The sequence below is a fragment of the Hyperolius riggenbachi genome, chromosome 9 (assembly GCF_040937935.1).
Source record: "Hyperolius riggenbachi isolate aHypRig1 chromosome 9, aHypRig1.pri, whole genome shotgun sequence".
Lineage (NCBI taxonomy): Eukaryota > Metazoa > Chordata > Amphibia > Anura > Hyperoliidae > Hyperolius > Hyperolius riggenbachi.
The window spans coordinates 28168091-28191699 of record NC_090654.1 but is presented as its reverse complement, the minus strand read 5'-3'; the positions used below and the strand labels follow the sequence as shown (position 1 = coordinate 28191699).

At 45.8% G+C, this 23609-nt stretch overlaps 1 protein-coding gene across 1 annotated transcript; it reads right to left on the bottom strand.

Moving 5' to 3' along the window:
- Positions 1-756: 756 nt before the first annotated feature.
- UFC1 (ubiquitin-fold modifier conjugating enzyme 1) lies at positions 757-22758 on the bottom strand. Its single transcript, XM_068251442.1, has 6 exons — positions 22610-22758; positions 13424-13491; positions 13276-13339; positions 10140-10216; positions 7465-7555; positions 757-1039 (listed from the first exon to the last, which is right to left on the bottom strand). Exons 1-6 carry the CDS (start codon positions 22730-22732, stop codon positions 965-967), a joined length of 498 nt encoding a protein of 165 aa, XP_068107543.1. The 5' UTR covers positions 22733-22758; the 3' UTR covers positions 757-964.
- Positions 22759-23609: the final 851 nt, after the last annotated feature.

Below are 23609 nucleotides of genomic sequence, written 5' to 3'. Positions count from 1 at the left end.
GGGGTGTGACGGGGATCAGGTGAGAATGGGCTCTTCTTCCAACACTCTACGTTGGTCGTCCTGATCTGCCACCGATTGGGCGATCAATATCATCTGTCTGGTGTGATCACCCATTCTCAATCAATTTTGGCTCTGACTTGGGCTTTAATGGGGGGGGGGGGGGGGGGAGAATACTATGTTAGACTTTGGTGTTGTATGATATGTAGACACTACACTGCTTGATTACACTCCTGATGAAGCCCTTTGGGGTGAAACTGGTTGACTAGGGTGGTGATAGCACTGTAAATATGAGCACCTAGATTTTATTGTTCTATCCTTACCAGTTTGTGTATACACCTCTTGCGTGCTTTGTGGTCCAAATACTGTCACCTGATGACTATCAGAACTGGCCACAACACACCAGGCAAGTTTGTCAATTGGGATTGGGAATAGAACCCCCCCATTGTCTGTACTTTAGGGGTGGGGGAGAGGGAATCGACCAGGACCTCACTAATATATCCCTGTGACTGCATCTAACACAGCCTCCTTCAGCTGTTTAGCATAGAGTTTAGACCTGAATGTGTCATGTCATTCATTTTGACGATTCAATAAATTATTGTTTTTATTGCCATTAGTACTGTAGGGCCTGTCCCTTAGGGACAAAGTTTGCATATATTGTTTCCCTGTACACAGATACGGAGTGTTTATAGAATATTTTGAAATGCCAAGCAAGGATTGCAAGTCAGTAGAGTACAGCAGACACGGGACCAGGGTTGCTCATGGAGCTGAATATTTATTAGCCTGAATGTTAATGCTCGTTGATTAGTTTGATAAATCTGATGCTGTGGTCAGCATCGTACATTAAGACATAAATAACTGTAGGTGAATGGATTCTGATGCCCTCATCAAGTGTCAGCATTGAATCATGGCTCCTCCCTCTTTAGTCTGTAAACGATGATCGGCTGATTGGTCTTGTGGCGGATTCTCATGAATTGTCCTTATGTTTGATCAATCCTTTGCTGATCAGATCGGGAATCTCTACGGCAAGCCAAGGCCCCAGCTGCAAGATAAACAGATAAAATGTGTTATTTATTTCTTATAACATTAGTACATCGCAGGGCCGGGCCAAGGCAGAGGCTGGAGAGGCTCCAGCCTCAAGGCGCAGTGTAGGAGGGGGCGCACAATTCATTCAGCTGTCATTCCTAATTGTGTTTGAAGCAGAAAGAAATAAGAAAAGGAGATACATGGCAGTGACTGTAAGCCAGATAACTAGAGATTAAGGTGTTGGGGAGGTTGTGGGCCTTGTGGCCCTCTTAGTCTAATAGCAATCAGTGTGTGACGGCTGAGGTGGAAGGGATGGAGGGGCGCACTTTGGTGTCTCAGCCTTGGGTGCTGGAGGACCTTGTCCCGCCTCTGAGTACATAGTGCTTTACAGAGAGCACATAGAGAAAGCACACAGTGGTAAGATAATTATTTTTAATCATTATATAGCATCAGCAACTTCCATGGGGCTGTTCAGTCCTTTCTGGGTGATTATTAATCTACATTTTGGGGTCTTTAAAGCGGAACTGAACTTAAACCTTCCCCTCTCCTTTAAGATAAACAGCAGCATACTTTAAAGAAAAACATTACTTTGTTCCAGCTGATACAAATCCTGCAATACATCTGCAGTGTGTCTACTTCCTGCTTTCATGGAAGCAGACATAGAGTTAACATCCTGCGTTTGCAAATTTAATGCTCTGCCACGGCTAGTGAGATTCCTGCGCCGACGCAGCTGAGAGATCAAATTACAACTTGTGATTATTCACAGAGAAGGGGGCTAAACTCTCTAAATACATTCAGGGGGCATTTCTCTAGGTTTTCCCTCTGTCCTGTACAAGAGTTCAGGTCCACTTTAAAGAAGAAACCTACACTAACAGAAGAAGAGCATGAAAACAGTTTACAGTTTAGTGCAGCTGAATGGCAAACGTTCATAGCCACGTGCATTGGCTGTTGACACACACTGGGCCAGATTTATCAAGAGTGTCTGAGACAAAATATTGGTAGGTTTTTAGAAATCCGTGCAGAACTGTCTCTGGCATCTTAAGAAATCATTAGATAGTGCAGATTCCTTCTAAAACTGTTCTTAAATAGGTGGAGCTAGGAAGGTCTCTCAGACAGTGCAGTGTGTGAGGGGAATTGCTGTTGCTGAGGTAACCATTACACCTGCTGTATAGATAGCAGCAGGCTCTGAGGAGGAATTCAGCAGGGGGGAGGGGCACATCACAAATCATGTCTAGCCTGCATTCTGCAATCATGTCTACCTGCAGTTCTACATCTGTAGAACTGCTATCAAGCACTTCTTAATCTGCACCAGTTTAGGGATGGATTTGCAGTTTGCTTAACTGTAGTGCAGCTTTAGAAATTCATGCTAAATTGCCATTACCTAGGATTTAAGAAGGTTCATATCATGCAGAACTGTTTTCCCTGCTGGTTAGAGCAGATTAAGAAGAAAAAACTGTCGGTAATGCGTTGATAAATCTCCCTCATTATGCTCTATTCACAATCAGACATGTGGAAAGGGATTTTTTTTACCACTATATTTTCGGCAGTGATAATTTCCGCATTTTTTTCAACATTCACTAAAAATTTTACACGTTTTCCGCATTCGGGAACAATATGTTAAAAACATTGGGGAAACATGCGGAATCAAGTAGAAAACATGCGGAAACCATGCGTAAAAAAAAATAAAAAAGCTGCATAAAATTTTTTCGTCACAATAAATAAAGTCCAGCAAACACAGCGCTCAAGGCTTCAGACTCCATCTTAGTCAATGGGAAGCAAAATATATCATCAAGTACTTGTAGGCGATATAAAAATCGGTAGTCAAGTCAGAAAAAATGCGCCCCTTGTTCTGTGTGAATTATGTTTTTTTGCAGGGATTACCGACTTTTGCGGACATTATTTCGCACTTGGAAAACGATGCGTACAATTTTACGCATGCAGAGGAAATTGCGTAAAATGTTGTGAATGTCAAGATGCTCTTATTTCAGTCAGGAATTTACCACAAGTGCATTTCCATATGCGGAAAATGATTGTGAATAGAGCCCCTAGTGGTGGTTATGCAGCAGAAAATCAACTGGTTGTGTCTCAGCACGGCTGCTGCTATGCCCAGGCACGTGTGTGGAGGACGGGTGTCTCCGCAAATCCATGGGAGCAATCAGTGGTGTAGCTAAGCAGCTATGGGCCCCAGTGCAGGTTTTACACCCCCCACCCTCCAAAAGCACACAAGCACTCATAGCAATACATACCCCTTTATATGGTGCACAAAAACCTGCCAAGCACCGCCACAGTATTGGATGTGCAAGGAGGGGATGTGGAACAGCTTGTTAAAAGGATATCCGAGGTGAAAATAAACTGATGAGAAAAACAATTATATCTATCCTCCTCCTCCTAAAAATGACTTTTTTTTAAATATCCCACAATTTTATATTTAAAGCCAATGGGATTAAAAAAGAAAAAAAGTCAGATACTGACCTAAGGAGAGGGAAGGCTCGGTCCTAATGAGCCTTCCCTCTCCTCTCCCGGTGCTGCGCTGGCTCCCCCATTCGCGTCCGCTGCCGCAGGGACTTCGGAGGTCTTCGGGAGCACTCGGGCTTCCGAAGACGGGCCGCTCCATACTACGTACGCGCGAGTGTGTCATAGAGGGCGCTCGCGCATGCGTAGTATGGAGCGGCCGCGTCATCGGGAGCCCGAGTGCTCCCGAAGGCTTCCGAAAGCTCCCGAAGGCATGCGGAAGTGGCAGTATTTGACCAAACTGGTCGAATACTGCCACGGGGGATCCTGCGCGGGACCGGGCACCGGGAGAGGAAAGGCTCATTAGGACCGAGCCTTCCCTCTCCTTAGGTGAGTATCTGACTTTTTCTTTTTAATTCTGTAAACATTCACTTTAAATCTAGTTTTTAAGATTTTACCGTTTCATTGTCGCTGCTCAATGACACCTTCATTTAGTTTACCAGAGCTCAAATCTATGAATTATTGACCCTCTTTATCTCTTTCCTGCTCTCAGAAGTAATTTAATGACAGGAAAGTGTTTTATGGCTGTAATTACTTATCCGCGAGGGTTATGCTGTAGTCTGACCCGGTCCCGACCCGGGACACCATGTCACCTCGGGTGTCCTTTAAGGATTACCACTTTTGAAAGAATGTATAGAAGTGGTTATTACCAGCTCAGGACCAATAAAGAGTTAAAACTGCCATTGAGGGAGGGCCCTGCATAACCTCTGCACCCCCTATTGCCATGCCACTGTTAGCAGTAAATAGGCAGCGTATGCACTGCGTATGACCTTACAAAAAGTTTAGAGAACAGAAGTTGCAATGCAAAATTACTAATCGCTAGAGGTAGCCCCCAAAAAAAAGGTGAATAGTGGTCCGTAAATCAAAAATTAAATGATAAAATTAAAATGGACTAGATATAGCAGGTAACAGGCCACACTTCTACAATAAGTCTCAATTAGATTCCATCAGAAACTTTGTTAAAGAGAGTCTGAAGCGAGAATAAATCTCGCTTCAGACCTCATAAATAGCAGGGGCACGTGTGCCCCTGCTAAAACGCCGCTATAGCGCGGCTTAACGGGGGTCCCTTCACCCCCAAATCCCCCTCGATACACCCGGGGAGCGCTTCCTGGTTGGGGCAGGGCTAACCGCCGCAGCCCTGCCCCACGCGCGTCTGTCAGTGCGTATCTCCGCCTCTCCCCCGCCCCTCTCAGTCTTCCTTCACTGAGAGGGGCGGGGGAGAGCCGGCGATGCGCCGCTGACAGACGCGACTGGAGGCAGGGCTGCAGCCGTTAGCCCTGCCCCAACCAGGAAGGGAAATTCTGCGACCTTTCTACGACACACTTTTGCGGGGGGTGGGTTGGGGTGAAGGGACCCCCGTTTAGCCGCGGGATAGCGGCGTTTTAGCAGGGGCACACATGCCCCTGCTATTTATGAGCTCTGAAGCGAGATTTATTCTCGCTTCAGAGTCTCTTTAAAAATTGCTAATTACACAGGTTTTCTTTGAAGCATACTTGAAATAAGAGAAACATGGAGTCTTGACATTTATTTTCTTTTAAACAATGCAGATTGCCTGGCTATCCTGCTTTTCCTCTAATACTTTTAGCCACGGCCCCTGAACAAGCATTCAGTAGATCAGGCGTTTCTGACATTATTGTCAGATCTGACAAGATTAGCTGCATGCTTGTTTCTGGTGTGATTCAGACACTATGGCAGCCAAAAAAAGCCACCAGGGCTGCCAGGCAACTGGTATTGTTCAAAGGATCCCCGAAGTGACATGTGACATGATGAGATAGATGTGTTTGTACAGTGCCAAGCACACAAATAACTATGCTGTGTTCCTTTTTTTTTCCTTTCTCTGCCTGACAGAGTTAAATATCAGGTATGTAAGTGGCTGACTCAGTCCTGACAGGAAGTGACAACAGTGTGACCCTCACTGATAAGAAATTTCAACTATGAAACATTTTCCTAGCAGAAAATGGCTTCTGTGAGCAGGAAAGAGATAAAAAGGATCAATAGTTCATAGATTTTACCTCTGGCATACTTCAATGACTGTGTCTTTGAACAAAAACAATAAAAGTTAAAACTTAAAAAATAGATTTAAACATAAAATAAAACTGTGGAATATCTTAAAAAGTCATTTTTTTGGAGAAGGAATAGAGATGCAATTGTTTATTTCATTCGTTTATTTTCGCTTCGGGTGTCCTTTAAGAGGAAATAAATATATGGCAGCCTCCATATACAGTGGTGTGAAAAACTATTTGCCCCCTTCCTGATTTCTTATTCTTTTGCATGTTTGTCACACTTAAATGTTTCTGCTCATCAAAAACCGTTAACTATTAGTCAAAGATAACATAATTGAACACAATATGCAGTTTTAAATGATGGTTTGTTATTATTTAGTGAGTAAAAAAAAAAATCTCAAAACCTACATGGCCCTGTATGAAAAAGAAATTGCCCCCTGAACCTAATAACTGGTTGGGCCACCCTTAGCAGCAATAATTGAAATCAAGCGTTTGCGATAACTTGCAATGAGTCTTTTACAGCGCTCTGGAGGAATTTTGGCCCACTCATCTTTGCAGAATTGTTGTAATTCAGCTTTATTTGAGGGTTTTCTAGCATGAACCGCCTTTTTAAGGTCATGCCACAACATCTCAATAGGATTCAGGTCAGGACTTTGACTAGGCCACTCCAAAGTCTTCATTTTGTTTTTCTTCAGCCAATCAGAGGTGGATTTACTGGTGTGTTTTGGGTCATTGTCCTGCTGCAGCACCCAAGAACGCTTCAGCTTGAGTTGACGAACAGATGGCCGGACATTCTCCTTCAGGATTTTTTGGTAGACAGTAGAATTCCTGGTTCCATCTATCATAGCAAGCCTTCCAGGTCCTGAAGCAGCAAAACAACCCCAGACCATCACACTACCACCACCATATTTTACTGTTGGTATGATGTTCTTTTGCTGAAATGCTGTGTTACTTCTACGCCAGATGTAACGGGACACGCACCTTCCAAAAAGTTCAACTTTTGTCTCGTCGGTCCACAAGGTATTTTCCCAAAAAGTCTTGGCAATCATTGAGATGTTTTTTAGCAAAATTGAAATGAGCCTTAATGTTCTTTTTGCTTAAAAGTGGTTTGCGTCTTGGATATCTGCCATGCAGGCCGTTTTTGCCCAGTCTCTTTCTTATGGTGGAGTCGTGAACACTGACCTTAATTGAGGCAAGTGAGGCCTGCAGTTCTTTAGATGTTGTCCTGGGGTCTTTTGTGGCCTCTCGGATGAGTTTTCTCTGTGCTCTTGGGGTAATTTTGGTCGGCTGGACACTCCTGGGAAGGTTCATCACTGTTCCATGTTTTTGCCATTTGTGGATAATGGCTCTCACTGTGGTTCGCTGGAGTCCCAAAGCTTTAGAAATGGCTTTATAACCTTTACCAGACTGATAGATTTCAATTACTTTTGTTCTCATTTGTTCCTGAATTTCTTTGGATCTTGGCATGATGTCTAGCTTTTGAGGTGCTTTTGGTCTACTTCTCTGTGTCAGATAGCTCCTATTTAAGTGATTTCTTGATTGAAACAGGTGTGGCAGTAATCAGCCTGGGGGTGACTACAGAAATTGAACTCAGGTGTGATAAACCACAGTTAAGTTATTTTTTAACAAGGGGGGGCAATCACTTTTTCACACAGGGCCATGTAGATTTGGAGTTTTTTTCCTCACTAAATAATAAAAAACATCATTTAAAACTGCATTTTGTGTTCAATTATGTTATCTTTGACTAATAGTTAACGGTTTTTGATGAGCAGAAACATTTAAGTGTGACAAACATGCAAAAGAATAAGAAATCAGGAAGGGGGCAAATCGTTTTTCACACCACTGTACCTCTTACTTCAGATTCCCTTCCACACTGTGACAAAGAGTAGTAGCAATGTCTGTGTAGAGGATGAGGAATATCACTCACCCCCAGAGCCATGATATGCGCCAGGCCGAACTTGGGTACATTCCGAGCCCACAAAGGCTTAAAGTGTTCTGTGAGACAGATCTTCCCTCCTCTGAAGAAAATACATGACAGAAAAAAAATTATAATGAAGAGACAACTTCTAGAACATCAAAACATCTTCCAAATGAGTCTCTGTTCCTTAAAGGAAACCAGTAATGGGGGGGGGGGGGGGGGGGGGGAAATCACTTATCTGGTGCTTCTGCCAGCCCCCTGCATCCTCCCTGTCCCTGCGCCGTCTCTGAACGATCCTCCGGTCCCTACTGTGGCTGAGTTTCATTATCGCAAATTGTTCCCCTTACCGGGAGCGTCCTGCACAGGTGCAATGCGAGGTTTTCTCATACTGCGCATGTACAGGACTCTCCCGGCGACGGAAGCGCGAACGAGCATCCACACGGCCATGGCAGCACAGATGCAGGAGCCGTCAACTTGCAAGTCGGCAGTAATGAAACTTACTTTTTATCATTACAGGTTTCCTTTAAAGTTAGTTTAAAAAAATAATAATTAAAACATTTCTATTACAGATCAGTGCTACACAAGTCATTTTAGCCATTAAAAATGATCCTTTCTTCGATCAGAAGAACGATCAGAAATCAGACCTGTTGTAAATAATTGATTCAACACATCTATCTGATGGGAAATTGCACAGTGTGTACGAGGCACTAGTATTTACTTGTTTTCTTTCTGATGTACTGACTGCCCAGTAAATCCCGTCCCCGTGAGTAATTAGCTGCACAGAACTGGAAGCATTGCAACTATCATCAACAAACTAAAGGTGTTCCTATACTTCCGATTTTTATCTCAGCTGATATGATAAATCAGAAGCACCAACAGCTCCTTTAAAGAGAACCTGTAACAAAAAAAAAGTTCCCCTGGGGGGTACTCACCTCAGGAGGGGGAAGCCTCAGGGTCCCAATGAGGCTTCCCCCCCTCCCCTGTAGCTGCAGGCAATCCAACGCTGGCTCCCCCGAAGTGTCTGGAAATTCTCCCTCGACAAGCAATGATTTACCTTTCCTGGCTCCAGTGGGTGGCGCTGTTGCGGCTCTCCGCGCGGATATAGGCGAAAATAGCCGATCTCTGTCGGGTCCGCTCTACTGCACAGGCGCAGGAGACTTGCGTCTGCGCAGTAGAGTGGGCCGACAGCAATCGGCTATTTCCGCCTATCCCCGAGCAGAGAGCCGATACTGCGCCTGCGCTGAAGCTGGGAAGGTAATTATTTACATCCCCGCTGTTAGGGGAGCTTTTTTCGCCGCCGTGGGACACAGGAGGAAGGGGGAAGCCTCAATAGGATCCGGAGGCTTCCCCCACCCGAGGTGAGTACCCCCCAGGTGAGGTTTTTTTTGTTACAGGTTTTCTTTAATTATCTCTTAAAGAGACTCAGAGACAAGTACTCAGTTTTTTTACTTACCCGGAGCTTCCTCCAGCCCCATAAGCATGGATGCATCCCTCGCCGTCCGCCTGCGGTCTCCCGTTCAACCGCGGTGAGCCCTGGTAACAGGCTCAATCGAAGCCAGTCTGGATTTTCTGCACATGCCTGGACCTACTGTGCATGCGCAGTAGACCAGAACTGATGTTACTGAGCCTGTTACCAGGGCTCACCGCGGTTAAATGGGAGACTGCAGGACGGCGAGGGACGCATCAGAGCTTATGGAGCTGGGGGAAGCCCCGGGTAAGTAAAAAAAACAAAAACACCTCAATACTAGTCTGAGTCTCTTTAAAGAAAAACCGGTGCACCATATTCGAGTAAGGAATTAAATGAACCTCTCCCAAAGGGTGGTTCATAAACAGTGTGCATATTTTTGGGGGGAGGGGGTGGGGGCATTTGGGCATTTACTTATCTAGCCCAATGTCTATATCAGCGCCTCCATCTTGATTCTTCATGGGTCTCAGATGAGGAAGTGAAAAGCAGCCACTGTGACATTGCAAACCTATCTGGGAGATGGAATCACATTAACCTCCTTAGCGGTAACCCCAAGTCAGGATCGGGCAAGGAATACACAGCTCACAGAGGTAACCCAGAGCCTGACTCGTGGTAGCCGCCAGGAGGTATGGATAAATAGCGCAGTGTGGCTGCATTTCTAACTCACCTCCCCTGGGATCCAGACGTTGGCAGCCGTCCTTCTTTCAGTCCTCAGAGGCTCATGATCCCTCTTGGTGAGATCATCATCTGTTGTCGTGATGACAGACGGCAATCTTACTATAGGGGTAGAGCGCCACCTAATTGACGGAGGAAGAATTGCAGTGCTGGATCCAGGGGAGGTGAGTAAGTGCAGGACTGCTGCAGATCTATGTAGCAGTATGTTTTTCCTGCTTTTAGGGTCTAAACGCTTGTGAAAAAATTGCACCACTTTTAGACTCAAGAAACCAGAAGTGGTCATACTGCTAGGGAGGTTATTGGACTACATCTCCTACCATGCATTGCGTTGGCCAGGGACGCCCAGTCTGAAGAGATGCAGGGCCTGCCTGTTTGCAGCTCACACACTCCTCCAAGAAGAATGACTTTGGAATTTGGAACAGAACTGTGATCATGTGACCAGTTCAATAACCAGTAGAGGCATGTGGCTGAAATGTGATGTCATAGATTAGGGGCCTGTTTATGTACATAGCTGTCTGGATTTCAGCTTTAACCCCATACTTGCCTGTACATCTTTGCTGTCTTCCCGTCCAGTTCTGGAATGGCTATTTCGGGGGCTGTGGCTGGGTACGTGACCGGAATCTATGGGAAAATGACAACGAGTTGAAGAGGAAGTTTATCGAAAAGGGGGAAAAAAATAAAATACATTGCAAAATGAGAAGTTAAAAAATAGAGAGAGATCAAGAAATTATCAAGAAATGATTGATATGCGCCATGTAATTTGTTCAAGTTGTTTGATCCACAATGAGCCTGCAGGTCATCCTCTTTACTACTGGCAGACATGAAAAACAACAAATAGCACCAACTACTGCAGTCTATAACCACACCCATTATAGACATACATCTGCACAGAGGGCGATACTGGTTGCTTGGCAGTTGGAAACAGCTGTTTTCACCACAATGCAACGAGGTTTACAGTCAGGAAACTGTCAGGACCTTGCTCATGACATCACACTGTGGGAGGGGTTTCACCACAATATCAGCCACACAGACCCCCCCCTGATGATCTATTTGAGAGAAGGTAAAGAAGCTCAATACTTGGTTACAGTTCCTCTTTATGTTGGCTGAGTTCCTCTCTAACTGTAAGAAGCAGAATCTATTCCTGACAGTCACCCGTGAAACAGCAGGTCCATACAGAACACACATTTCAGCTATAAGTAGGGATGAGCTGTCAAATTCCGAGTTTCCCATGATTGGAAATCGACTCTACGCAGTGGAAGACTGTATGCGGAAATCGGAATTCTGCGGAAATACCGCATTACCTAGACTCGGAAATTTTAGTCCAATCACAAAACTGAAACATTGGACCAATCAGATAGTCAGTATTGTGCTGCTGAAATCAGTTTAGGCCAATTAGAAAGTGCAAAAGTTTGCCGCAGATGTCAATCAAAAATGCGAAAAAAACAACACTATTTCACAATTAACTTACTTTATTGACAAAAATGTGGAAATCCCTCTTTTATTGTATAAAAGGAAATAAATATGGCAGCCTTAATATCCCTCTTTGGTTTCTGGTGTCCTTTAAAGGGATACTGTAAGGGTGTGTGTGTGTGCGTGTGTGCGTGTGTGTGCGTGTGTGTGTGTGTGTGTGTGTGTGTGTGTGTGTGTGTGTGTGTGTGTGTGTGTGTGTGTGTGTGTGTGTGTGTGTGTGTGTGTGTGTGTGTGTGTGTGTGTGTGTGTGTGTGTGTGTGTGTGTGTGTGTGTGTGTGTGTGTGTGTGTGTGTGTGTGTGTGTGTGTGTGTGTGTGTGTGTGTGTGTGTGTGTGTGTGTGTGTGTGTGTGTGTGTGTGTGTGTGTGTGTGTGTGTGTGTGTGTGTGTGTGTGTGTGTGTGTGTGTGTGTGTGTGTGTGTGTGTGTGTGTGTGTGGGGGGGGGGGGGGGTTTGGGGGAAAATGATTTGAACTTACCCAGGGCTTCTAATGGTCCCCCACAGACATTCTGTGCCCGCGCAGCCACTCACCGACGCTCTGGCCCCGCCTCCGGTTCACTTCTGGAATTTCAGACTTTGAAGTCTGAAAACCATTATGCTTGCGTTGCCATGTCCTCGCTTCCGCTGATGTCACCAGGAGCGCACGGCGCAGGCACAGACCATACTGGGCCTGCGCAGTACGCTCCTGGTGACATCAGCGGGAGTGAGGACACGGCAACGCAGGTGCAGTGGTTTTCAGACTTCAAAGTCTGAAATTCCAGAAGTGAACTGGAGGCGGGGCCAGAGCATTGGGGAGTGGCTGCGCGGGCACTGGATGTCTGTGGGGGACCATTAGAAGCCCCAGGTAAGTTCAACTCATTTTCCCCCAACCCCCCTACAGTATTCCTTTAAAGTGTACCTGAGATGAAAGCCATCTCAGTTACCAAACTTACATGGGGCTCCTTAAGCCCCCTTGAGGCCGCTCAGTCCCTGGCTGTGTCCCCAGGTGGCCCCTGTCACCCACAATAGTGCCCCATAGCCTGGCCAAGTTACGCTTTATCGCGCATGCACGGACTGGCCAGGCATGCTCCCAAGGCTGGAAGTGTTCAGTGCTTGCGTCTGCACTCATGACTGCTGGCAGTGGCATACTTTGCTAACAGATCTCTGGCCAAGGGACTGATTTTTCGAAAAGGAACCACTCTGAAACAGCTGCATCAAACATGAAATCTATGTGTTAATTTCACAGTCTCCCTAATGATTTTTGCGCAAAAGGTGGATCAGCGCAACACCAGGCCGCCTCCGAATGGCCTCCATCAGAGATGCGCTGAGCCCCCCCAGGAACTACAGACGCACCTTGAACCCAAACAGAAGCTCTGCATATACACCAAAAGCATGGCTGTTAAGTGGGAGCAGCTGACCAAAAACGAATTACATTAGTACATAGCAAGGAAATGAGCAGCGCTACTTAAAAACAGACTAGTGCCTACCTGCAAAAGAGTGCAAGCCCCACTTGTGGGGTCGAATACACACCGAGCATACACATGACCTGTCTACCACTAGAGGAGGATGTTGGTTTCCATTAACAGCTTGCATGCAACCTATTAAGTACTCGTCCCTCCCACTGCGAAGAAGTCAATCCTCCATGGGAGGGGCCTAACACTAACTAAATCCTAACCTATGTATATGCATAGCCTGGGTGCGGCTAATCAAATAAAATCGAAAATTGCGCAAAAGGTGGATCAGCGCAACACCAGGCCGCCTCCGAATGGCCTCCATCAGAGATGCGCTGAGCCCCCCCAGGAATTACCCCTAATGATTTTACTGGCAAATCTGGAGGGGGGGGGGGGGGTTGAACCAAGGGATCAGGGAAAAGAAGATTATTTTGTTTTACCCATTTAAAGGGAAGGACCCTTAAAAAAATTTACGCATTGACCCAGTAATGCGTAAAAATGTATGTGTTAATGTTCCTGCACTAGCGGGAATGCGTAAAAATGCACGTAATGCGGCCCGCCAACCTCCGAGGTCGGCAAGCTGCCAGCGGGGGACTGGAGCAGCAGTGAGTGACTACGAGGGCACAGGATGGCTGCCTGGGGCTGGTAGAAGCCCCAGGTAAGTGAAACTCATTTTTTTATTTTGCTTGGACCTTCCCTTTAAGGGTTTGTTCAGTTCTTAGACCTGTTAATGCTTTGAAAAATCTAATAGAGCACAGTAACAGGTGTCTAAATAAAAACTCACGTCAAACTCCACATCGAATTCATATTTCAATAATTCGTGGATGTACCAGCATTTTCCAAACCACCTGCAACACAGGAAGAAAAAAGTCAATACATTACAATGCTACTGTGCCAAGTAATCTACGCCAGCGATCTCACTCAGGTCTTACCTCGTCCCATCTTTATTCGATTCTAATCGGAACCAATCATTGTCAGCTTTCTTGTTATTTTCTACATACTGCAAAGCAAAACCGAGAATGTATTAAAAAAAAGTGTATGTACCGTAAATGCACCAGTAGTTCAACTACCAGGAGATTGTAACATAAAAACCAGATACATAATCTCCTCTTTCAGGCTTTGGACAAACAGCCGTCAAGAGCTATTGCCCATAGCTTTTACTGGGTACAGAGCTGGGTGCTTGTCTATCCCAGCTCATCCTCCCCTCAGGTTTGTATAGGGGTTGGTGGTCTACAGCTTTGCTGCAAGCATCTGAACTAATAGTCATATTTGGCCAGAGCTTGATAGATGATATCAGTATAAACCCTGGTACACTTCCATATAATAGGAGAGTGTATATATATATAGCATCTATTCATAGTATTCAAAGCCTGTTGGCCCTCCTACTACATGGAATCGGTAAAATTGTTCAGCGATTGGCCAATCAATATTGGATGTGTGTAGGCACCTTTTCCTACACAGAGCGAAGCCTCTGGATCCTGTGGAGGCTTCCTGTGTCCTCCTCGCCCTCACTATCGCTGTGCGCAGATCCCTGGAACATATACCGTATATACTCGCAAGCAAGCCGACCCGCATGTAAGCCGACCCCCCTACTTTTACCCCAAAAAACAGGAAAAAATGATTGACCCTCATGCAAGCCGGGGGTAGGAAACGCTGGCCGCGTGATCCCCCCAGTATGTCCCAGTATAACTAGTATAGTGCCCAGTATAGGTAGGTAGTGCTCAGTATAGCTAGTAAAATGCCCCAGTATAGCTAGTATAGTGCTCAGTATAGCTAGTGAAGTGCCCCAGTTTAGCTAGTATAGTGCTCAGTATAGGTAGGTAGTGCTCCAGTATAGCTAGTATAGTGCCCCAGTATAGCTAGTATAGTGCCCCAGTATAGCTAGTATAGTGCTCAGTATAGCTAGTATAGTGCTCAGTATAGCTAGTATAGTGCTCAGTATAGCTAGTATAGTGCTCAGTATAGCTAGTATAGTGCTCAGTATAGTGCTCAGTATAGCTAGTATAGTGCTCAGTATAGCTAGTATAGTGCTCAGTATAGCTAGTGAAGTGCCCCAGTTTAGCTAGTATAGTGCTCAGTATAGTGCCCCATTATAGCTAGTATAGTGCCCCCAGTATAGCTAGTATAGTGCCCCCAGTATAGCTAGTATAGTGCCCCCAGTATAGCTAGTATAGTGCCCCCAGTATAGCTAGTATAGTGCCCCCAGTATAGCTAGTATAGTGCCCCCAGTATAGCTAGTATAGTGCCCCCAGTATAGCTAGTATAGTGCCCCCAGTATAGCTAGTATAGTGCTGCCCCATTATAGCTAGTATAGTGCTGCCCCATTATAGCTAGTATAGTGCCCCATTATAGCTTGTATAGTGCCCCATTATAGCTTGTATAGTGCCCCATTATAGCTTGTATAGTGCCCCATTATAGCTAGTATAGTGCCCCAGTATAGCTTGTATAGTGCCCCAGTATAGCTTGTATAGTGCCCCAGTATAGCTTGTATAGTGCCCCAGTATAGCTTGTATAGTGCCCCAGTATAGCTTGTATAGTGCCCCAGTATAGCTTGTATAGTGCCCCAGTATAGCTTGTATAGTGCCCCAGTATAGCTTGTATAGTGCCCCAGTATAGCTTGTATAGTGCCCCAGTATAGCTTGTATAGTGCCCCAGTATAGCTTGTATAGTGCCCCAGTATAGCTTGTATAGTGCCCCAGTATAGCTTGCATAGTGCCCCAGTATAGCTTGCATAGTGCCCCAGTATAGCTAGCATAGTGCCCCAGTATAGCTAGCATAGTGCCCCAGTATAGCTAGCATAGTGCCCCAGTATAGCTAGCATAGTGCCCCAGTATAGCTAGCATAGTGCCCCAGTATAGCTAGCATAGTGCCCCAGTATAGCTAGCATAGTGCCCCAGTATAGCTAGCATAGTGCCCCAGTATGGGTGGGTGGGTAGGTGGGTGGGTAGGTGCTGTCCCTCCCCGCTCCCCCTGCGGCCACCGCTGCTATTACCTTAGGCGGCGCCGCTTCCTCTATCCCTGTCCTCCTACGGTAACTCATTCACAGCAGCGCGCCTCTCGCTGCTGTGATGACGAGGAAACCATAGAGAGCGGCTTCCTGTAGCGGCGATGCCGTTACTATGGGAACCGCTCTCTATGGTTTCCTGCGTCATCACAGCAGCGGGGGGGCGCTGCTGTGAATGAGTTACCGGAGGAGGACGGGGATAGAGGAAGCGGCGCCGCCTAAGGTAATAGCAGCGGTGGCCGCAGGGGGAGCGGGGAGGGACAGCACCTATCCACCCACCCACCCATGACTCGCAAGCAAGCCGACCCCCCAACTTTTGGCCCACTTTTGGGGGGTCAAAAATTCGGCTTGCTTGCGAGTATATACGGTACACAAGCTTGTCATATGTTATAGTGGCCATTGCCACTGGGTCCTGGGCAGCGGCAATGGTATGGAGGGGGACATTGGAAGCATCCGTTTTGGTGTAGTGTTTAGCGCTCTCGCCTTGCAGCGCTGGGTCCCCAGTTCGAATCCTAGCCAGGTCACTATCTGCAAGGAGTTTGTATGTTCTCCCCGTGTCTGCGTGGGTTTCCTCCAGGCACTCTGGTTTCCTGCCTCGTCCCAAAAACATGCAGATAAGTTTATTGGCTTCCCCCTAAATTGGCCCTAGACTACGATACATGCACTGCAGGATACATACATAGACATATGACTATGGTAGGGACTAGATTGTGAGCTCCTCTAAGGGAAAATTAGTGACAAAACTATATGCTCTGTACAGCGCTGATTAACCACTTTACCCTCCGCGGTACGAATTTCTCTGCCCCTTTTTTACCCCCTAATGGCAGAGTTTTCCCGCACGATTTGCCTGCCGGGAAACTCTGCGGATTCGGAGCGGTTTTCACTTCAGTGGAAACGACCCTTACCTGGATATCCGGCAGATCTTCTGCCTCTAATACTTTTAGTCATAGAATAAAACTAGTCCTTGGTAAGAGTACCAGTAGAAGGTACAGACAAGAACAAAGAACATCTATCAGGCCCTAGGCAATGTAACTGTGGGTACATGTAAGAGTGATGTGCAGGTACTCTGCAGGGGAATGAGGGGATTCTTCCTCTATTAGGCCTGGAACCCACTGAAATCCACAAACGCAACCGCTAGCGTTTTGTCTGAGCGGTTTGCAAGCGGATTCATGCGCGTTTTCGGTCGCGTTTTGCAACAGTGTATTTTTTTGCTCAGCGGTTGTGTAGCGTTTTGCGTTTTTATCCTGATTGGTCCTGTGAATTATTTTTAATTTTGTTACAGTGTGCTGAACCGCAAAACGCTAGCAAAACCGCTCAGTTTAGGTTTTGATGAGCGTTTCTGCTAGCGTTTCAATACTTTACATTGAAGCGCTAACGCTCCCAAAATGCTGCAGGTCCTGCGTTTGCGTTTCTGGGAAACGCAAACGCTCCTGTGGAAGTTGCCCCATCCATTAACATCAGCTAAGCGTTTTGGAAAAACGCTAGCGTATCGCAGCGCTGCCAAAATGCTCAATAAAACACTCTTGTGGGTTCCATCCCTCACACATTCTTCAGGTACAATCTGAACCAGGTTTATGGGTGATAGACAACACCTCTGTGTTCAATGTGCACAACATTCTCAGTGGATTCCCTGCAGCTCTGTGGAGAGTGCATATGTAGAGTATAGTACTACTGAGTAACAAAGTAAACCTGGTACCCTTTAATTCATAGTCACTAAACCAAATTTTAACAACATATCAAATTATTTGATTTCATGAGCAAAGGGAGTGCATACATTTGCATAAATCAGAATCAACACAGAATTATTTCCATCTCATTGACCATCTCTATTAGTGACACCAGGGCTGGGACAAGGTCCACAATCAACAGAGGCTGAGCTGCCCAAGTGCGCCCCCCCCCCTGCTCCGTAAGCTTACTGCGCATGTGCAGCTCTCTGATGACTGAGTGAGCAGTAAGCTTACAAAGATCAAACACATTGAATCCAACACAGGAGATGTCAGTGCTATAGAAATACATAATAATAATATGGTAGGATATTAGACTATGACTATGGTAGGATTAGATTGTAAGCTCCTCTGAGGACAGTCAGTGACATGACTATATACTCTGTATACAGTACTGCTGCAGAAGATGTCAGTGTTATATAAATACATAATATGGTAGGACACATTACACTATGGTAGGATTAGATTGTGAGCTCCTCTGGGGACAGTCAGTGACATGAATATGTACTCTGTATAGTGCTGCAGAACATGTCAATGTTATATAAATACATAATAATGTGAATATGGTAGGACATTAGACTATGGTTATGGCAGGATTAGATTGTGAGCTCCTCTGAGGCCAGTCAGTGACATGACTATGTACTCTGTAATGTGCTGCAGAAGATGTCGGTGCTATATAAATACATAAATAACATGGTAGGACATTAGACAATGGCTATGGTAGGATTAGAATGTGAGCTTCTCTGAGGACAGTCAGTGACATGACTATGTACTCTGTAAAGTGCTGCAGGAGATGTCAGTGCTATATAAATACATAATAATAATATGGCAGGACATTAGACTATGACTATGGTAGGATTAGAGTGTGAGCTCCTCTGAGGACAGTCAGTGACATGACTATGTACTCTGTAAAGTGCTGCAGAACATGTCAGTGCTATATAAATACATATTAATGTGGTAGAGACTTTTTACACTACAACTATGGTAGGATTACAGTTTAAGCTCTGAGAATAATCAGCAATATTGCTATGTACTCTTCAAAGTGCTATGGAGGGCATCATCACTATATAAATACTTAAAGTGGCCATTAATTATACAATTCTCCAGATGATTGATCGTCTGATTTGATAACATTGATCAGAAACGATCTTTCGGACCCACTAATGAAAGAAAAGCTGCTATCCAATTTGCTCAGATTAATGGAATTGATACTTTTTTGGATCGATTCCATCAATTTGATCGAATTAGATATACCAGCAAGCTGTCATTAGTGGTCTAGGATGACTGATTGTCCGGAAAATTGTATCGGTAGTGGCCACTTTAAAGCGGACCTGAACTTCCTCTCTGCTCTAAAAGATAGGCAACAGTATAATAACCTTTAAAGAAAAAAATTTCGATGTTACAGCTGATACAAATCCTGCAATAAATCTGCAGTGTGTCTACTTCCTGCTTTCATGGAAGCAGACATTGCTAATATCCTGAGCTTTTAAATGAGCTTATATGTCTTATCTGCCATGGCAATCAGGAGGCACAGGGGTGAGATCAAACTACAACTTGTGATTAGTCACAGATGAGGGGGAATTAGACAGGCTAAACTCTCTAAATACATACAGGGTGCATTTCTCTGTTTTCCTTTGTCCTTGGGGGGAGGTTAAAGGGGTTCTGTGGTGGTGTCCTGGGGTTAAATACAGACACTTACCTGGGGCTTCTATCAGCCCCCTGTAGCAGTAATGTCCCACGCAGTCCTCCTCCGATCCGCCATTCTCCGCCGCCGGCTCCAGTCCAGCGTGGCACGCTTTCAACTGCGGCTGGGCGCCAATGGCCGCGCGCCTGCTCGCTTCCGCCGGCATCATCAAAAGCTTACTGCGCAGGCGCAGTACGAGAAACCTTTGTACTGCACCTGCGCAGTAAGCTTCCACTGACACGAACGAGAGCCCGCATTATTCGTCTGTCGTCAGACGAATAATTGCCCGGAGCCGGCGGGGGAGAACGGTGGATCGGAGGAGGACGGTGTGGGACATTACTGCTACAGGGGGCTGATAGAAGCCCCAGGTAAGTGTGTTTTTATCCCCAGGACACCCCCACAGAATATAGCCTGATGCCGGAGAAATAGAGTGATAGGGAATGGGAGAGGGGCAGGGGAGTTAGTGACATAGAAGCCAGCATTATCACACACCTGACACAGCACATAGTCACTCCCCCCTGTGCTCTCCTTTGCCCAGCTCTGGGGTGTTAAAAAGCTGCAGTTATTCCTGTAATCTTAAAACCTCGATATACTCATGCAGCAGCTTCAGGGACAGGGAAGGAGAGAGAGAGAGAGCTCAGCTGAGTGTTTCCTGTAGTGCACAAACAAGGCAGCATTAGGGAAACTGATCTATCATGCAAGCACCAGGAACACAGGCAGTGTGTGGGCTGGAGAAGAGCAGAATCATGTGTGCATATTATGGTCTGAACATACCTCTCCCTGCAGTGTCTCTCCCCCCGCATAGCTATCTCTTCTCTTCCAGTCTTCATTGTAGATCGAAATGCCCGGGTTACAGTGCTCAGCCCCGCCCCTCAGTCAGTGTCACATGAAGAAGAGAGGAGGGGAGGGGCGCTCTCTATACGCACGCAGCCAGGAAAGACTGGGGACAGCGAGCAGCAGAAAGCTGATTATATACAGCTCATCTGTTCCGCTCGTCTTCCCCAGCAGCCAGCCAGCACTGCAGCCAGCAAAGTGGTGAGTGCAGCATACACAGCGGGGGTAGTGGGCGGCAAGCCAAGCCAGGCAATACACAGACCTGCTCCTTGCGCCCCTCCCACACAGCAGTGAGCTCCGCCCCGAGGCTCCAGCCTCCTGAGCCTATGTGTCGGCCCGGCCCTGAGTGACACAGCTACCCATCAGGTTTTATTCTTACAGCATAGATGGTATTTATATATAACAGGGGCTGCTTTATTGAAGCAGCACAAGTAACTATGTTTTGATTGGTTTAGCAGAAGTGGGGGTGTGGTGTGTGTATTATCTGAAAAATAGAACATTTTATCATGTTTTCTATTTGAATTAGAGGAGCTGTTAGGTATAGGGTCTCAGAGAAAATAAACACATATATCAGTAGCTAAAGATTGGCTGTACTTACATTACATATGCATTTCACTGTCCACGTTTGGATTTCACAGATTTTGTATATAGTATATGCAGAGATAGATGCTCCTGACAGCTCATGGCAGGCTCCATGTTTGTGAAGCCAAATGTGTCGTCATGTCCTGCCTGCTTCTGATCACAGATAAGCTCGTTCTTGAACAACACAGTGTGCAGTGAATATTAATGAGCCATGTGGCTAGGAACAATAGCTGACTCCTGCAGTGTAGTCTGCCCGAGATTTATCAGTGCTTCGCACTGGACTGATTAGAAGCTCCTGTACTGTCTCATTAGCAGCCGAGGGGAGGGCCCCAGAATGCTTTGCAGTTTAGCTGCGGCTTGCGTCTTTATGGGTCTATAACAGACTTTAAGATAAGCACACATCAAAGGTAACTGAAATGTTTATCTTCACTAATGGCTTTTGAGCTTCCTTCTAAACTGTTTAACACAGGAGAATAGAGGTTTAAATTAGCTTCTGCAGCCTGACAGTTAGGAGTCAGAGTCGGTGCAATTTTTTTCAGGTACCCAAAAATGGCTCCGACTCTTTAGTCCTGGTGCAGTCTGGAGTCGGAGTCAGGAAAAAAATGCACCAACTCCCGACTTCTAATGCACTCTGCGTTACACATAATGAGTGCATTAGTGGCAGAGAAGCTAACTTTTCATTGACTGTATGCTTCACTGTAATCAACCGAACATTCTCATAATGTGTAATGCAACTTTTTACCACCATTGGGTTGCTGTCCTGTTTTTACAAGGAACGCAACTTCCCATTGTGAAAGTAGCCTATATCTAACCCTCACAGACTCAATCCACAATAACACCAAGTTCAAGCTTCAAACATTTTGCAAAGCGATTTTTAAAGGAATGTGCTTTTAAAGTGTACCTGAGATAAACTATATAGGCATATTTATACTTACCTGAGGTTTCCCCAACACACTCTCCATTCTGCTGCTATCTGACCCGGCAGCACAGTGGCATAGTGGTTAGCGCTCTCGCCTTGCAGCACTGTGTCCCTGGTTCAAATCACAGCCAGGTCAACATCTGCAAAGAGTTTGTATTTTATCCCCGTGGGTTTCCTCCCACAACCCAAAACACACAGATAAGTTAATTGGCTTCCCCCTAAATTGGCTCTAACCTACATTACATACGCTAAACCATATAGACATATGACTATGATAGGACAGGGTCTAGATTATGAGCCCCTCTGAGGGACAGTTAGTGGCAATATACTCTGTACAGCGCTGCATAAGATGTCGGTGCTATATAAATAGTAAATAAGAATAGCAAATGATCCAGCCTTGAGCAGATGCATGGTTCGGTCGCGCACCCGTGTCCGGGAGCTTTCTACGCCTGCGCGGAATACTCCCAGCTGCGAGAGTACAACGAAGGGCGTGTGGCCCAGCATGCGCTATATCATTTATCTCGGGGGGGGGGGGGGGGGGGGTTAAATGGTAGAGGCAGCACATTTTCGATTTTTTTAAAAACTGAAATGCTGCCATTGAGATCACCCTCATAGGGTGACACTGCTGTAGAGCTTTGCTGATAGCTGGTGGTCGGCAAGCTGAGCTCAATCGCTCACAGGGTGAACCAGCCCTCAAATACAAAATTGTGGAATAAAGTTCCACTACTAGGGACCCTCAGATACCTTCCATGACAGATGTTTGGTTTGTTTACAGCTGGGAGGAGCTAGGGGCGGGGCAATCATACCCTCGCTCAGCAGCTGTTGAAAGAACCTGTGGGCGTACATTTGAATACGGCGCTGGTAGACTTGGGCGCAGGATCCAGCTGTTAAATGGCTGGTCCTGCTTCTGCACAAGTCCGGGGCGTTTTAATTACTATTCCCCCTCCAGGCCGACATGGATAGTGGGGGAATGAAATAATTCGGCTTCCAGCGATCGCTGGAGGCCGAATTAATGTGTTTTTTAAACAACTTCGGCTCCGTCTTCTGACGGAGCCGACCTTCCTCACTGAGCGCCGCTATAGACTGATTCCTATTACAGTCTATGGCGGCGCTGGCTGCGCCCAAAGCTAGCAGCGCTGAAAAGCACTGCTCCGACCTGTGGGGTTGTCTCTTCACAAACTCCTCTCACCGCCATACACTGCCCTGCGCTACATGTAGCTGAGGCGGGGCTGTCCAGTACAAAGCTCCTCCCACACAGCTGTGTGGTAAACTCAGCAGTTCCGCGCCCCGTTACACCCGGAACCTCTCACCGCTCTAGAGTCCCCGGGGGAAGCATTACACAAACACACCTCTATCCCCTCTTCCCGTCACCTTGATGAGCGCCTGGTACTCCTCCTTCAGACGCTGCACCCACAGCTCCTTGTCCCGAGGGCTGGCCCCGGTCTTCAGCAGCGGAATCTCTGACACCACCCGGCGAGTGGCCTCATCCACCATGATGGCCGGAGAAAAGAGCGCCGGAACCGGAAGTGCCTGTCATGCCGGAATCATGCGCGGCCGCCATTTTGACTGCTGGCAGGATGGGTTTCCATGGAGCTGGCTGGAGAGGAGGTGTTCCTCCTGACTTCCTTGTGACTGCTTGGATACCAGTCCTTCCTTATTTCTCTATTATTATTATTATGTAATAATTATATTTTATTATTACTGTTTTTATATTTATTACTTTTCTAATGCAATAAGTTATAAAAGCCTAAAAAGCGAAGCCTGCAGGTTGAATTATATGGCTGTGTAATAGGCTACTAAAGAGGGAAGGAAAGGCACCTGGTGGCAAAGCAATTGGCTGAACATATAATACGATTGTTTTAGCTCTTGTTTACTTGTGCGGTGAATATTGGGAATGCCTGTGTATTTTAAAGTGCCACAGCTTAGCATAAAATGTGCATCAACACAATCATACCACCCAACTTTTTGGGTTAAGCAAGTGGGACATAGTATCCCTAGTCACACATTCAACAAGCAATTCAAACGCAAAAGACCCAGATTTGTATATCGTACCACTCTGGTCCTCTATCGAGTTTAATAAAACACATTTTCATACCTCCTAACTTTTTGAGATGAGAGACACTTAAGCCACACCCCTAGTCATGCATACCATAAAGATTTCATAAGAAAAATATGTTGTTTTATAATTCAAACCACACTGGTCCTTCATATCCTGGTTCATTTACTTCATATTAACATTTTAAAATTAGTAATATATCCATTTAAAGGATGGGAATAAAGTTTAGAGTCAAACACATTTTTTTAGTAGAGAAATATATATGTATGTATATATATATATATGTATATGTATATATATATATATATATATATA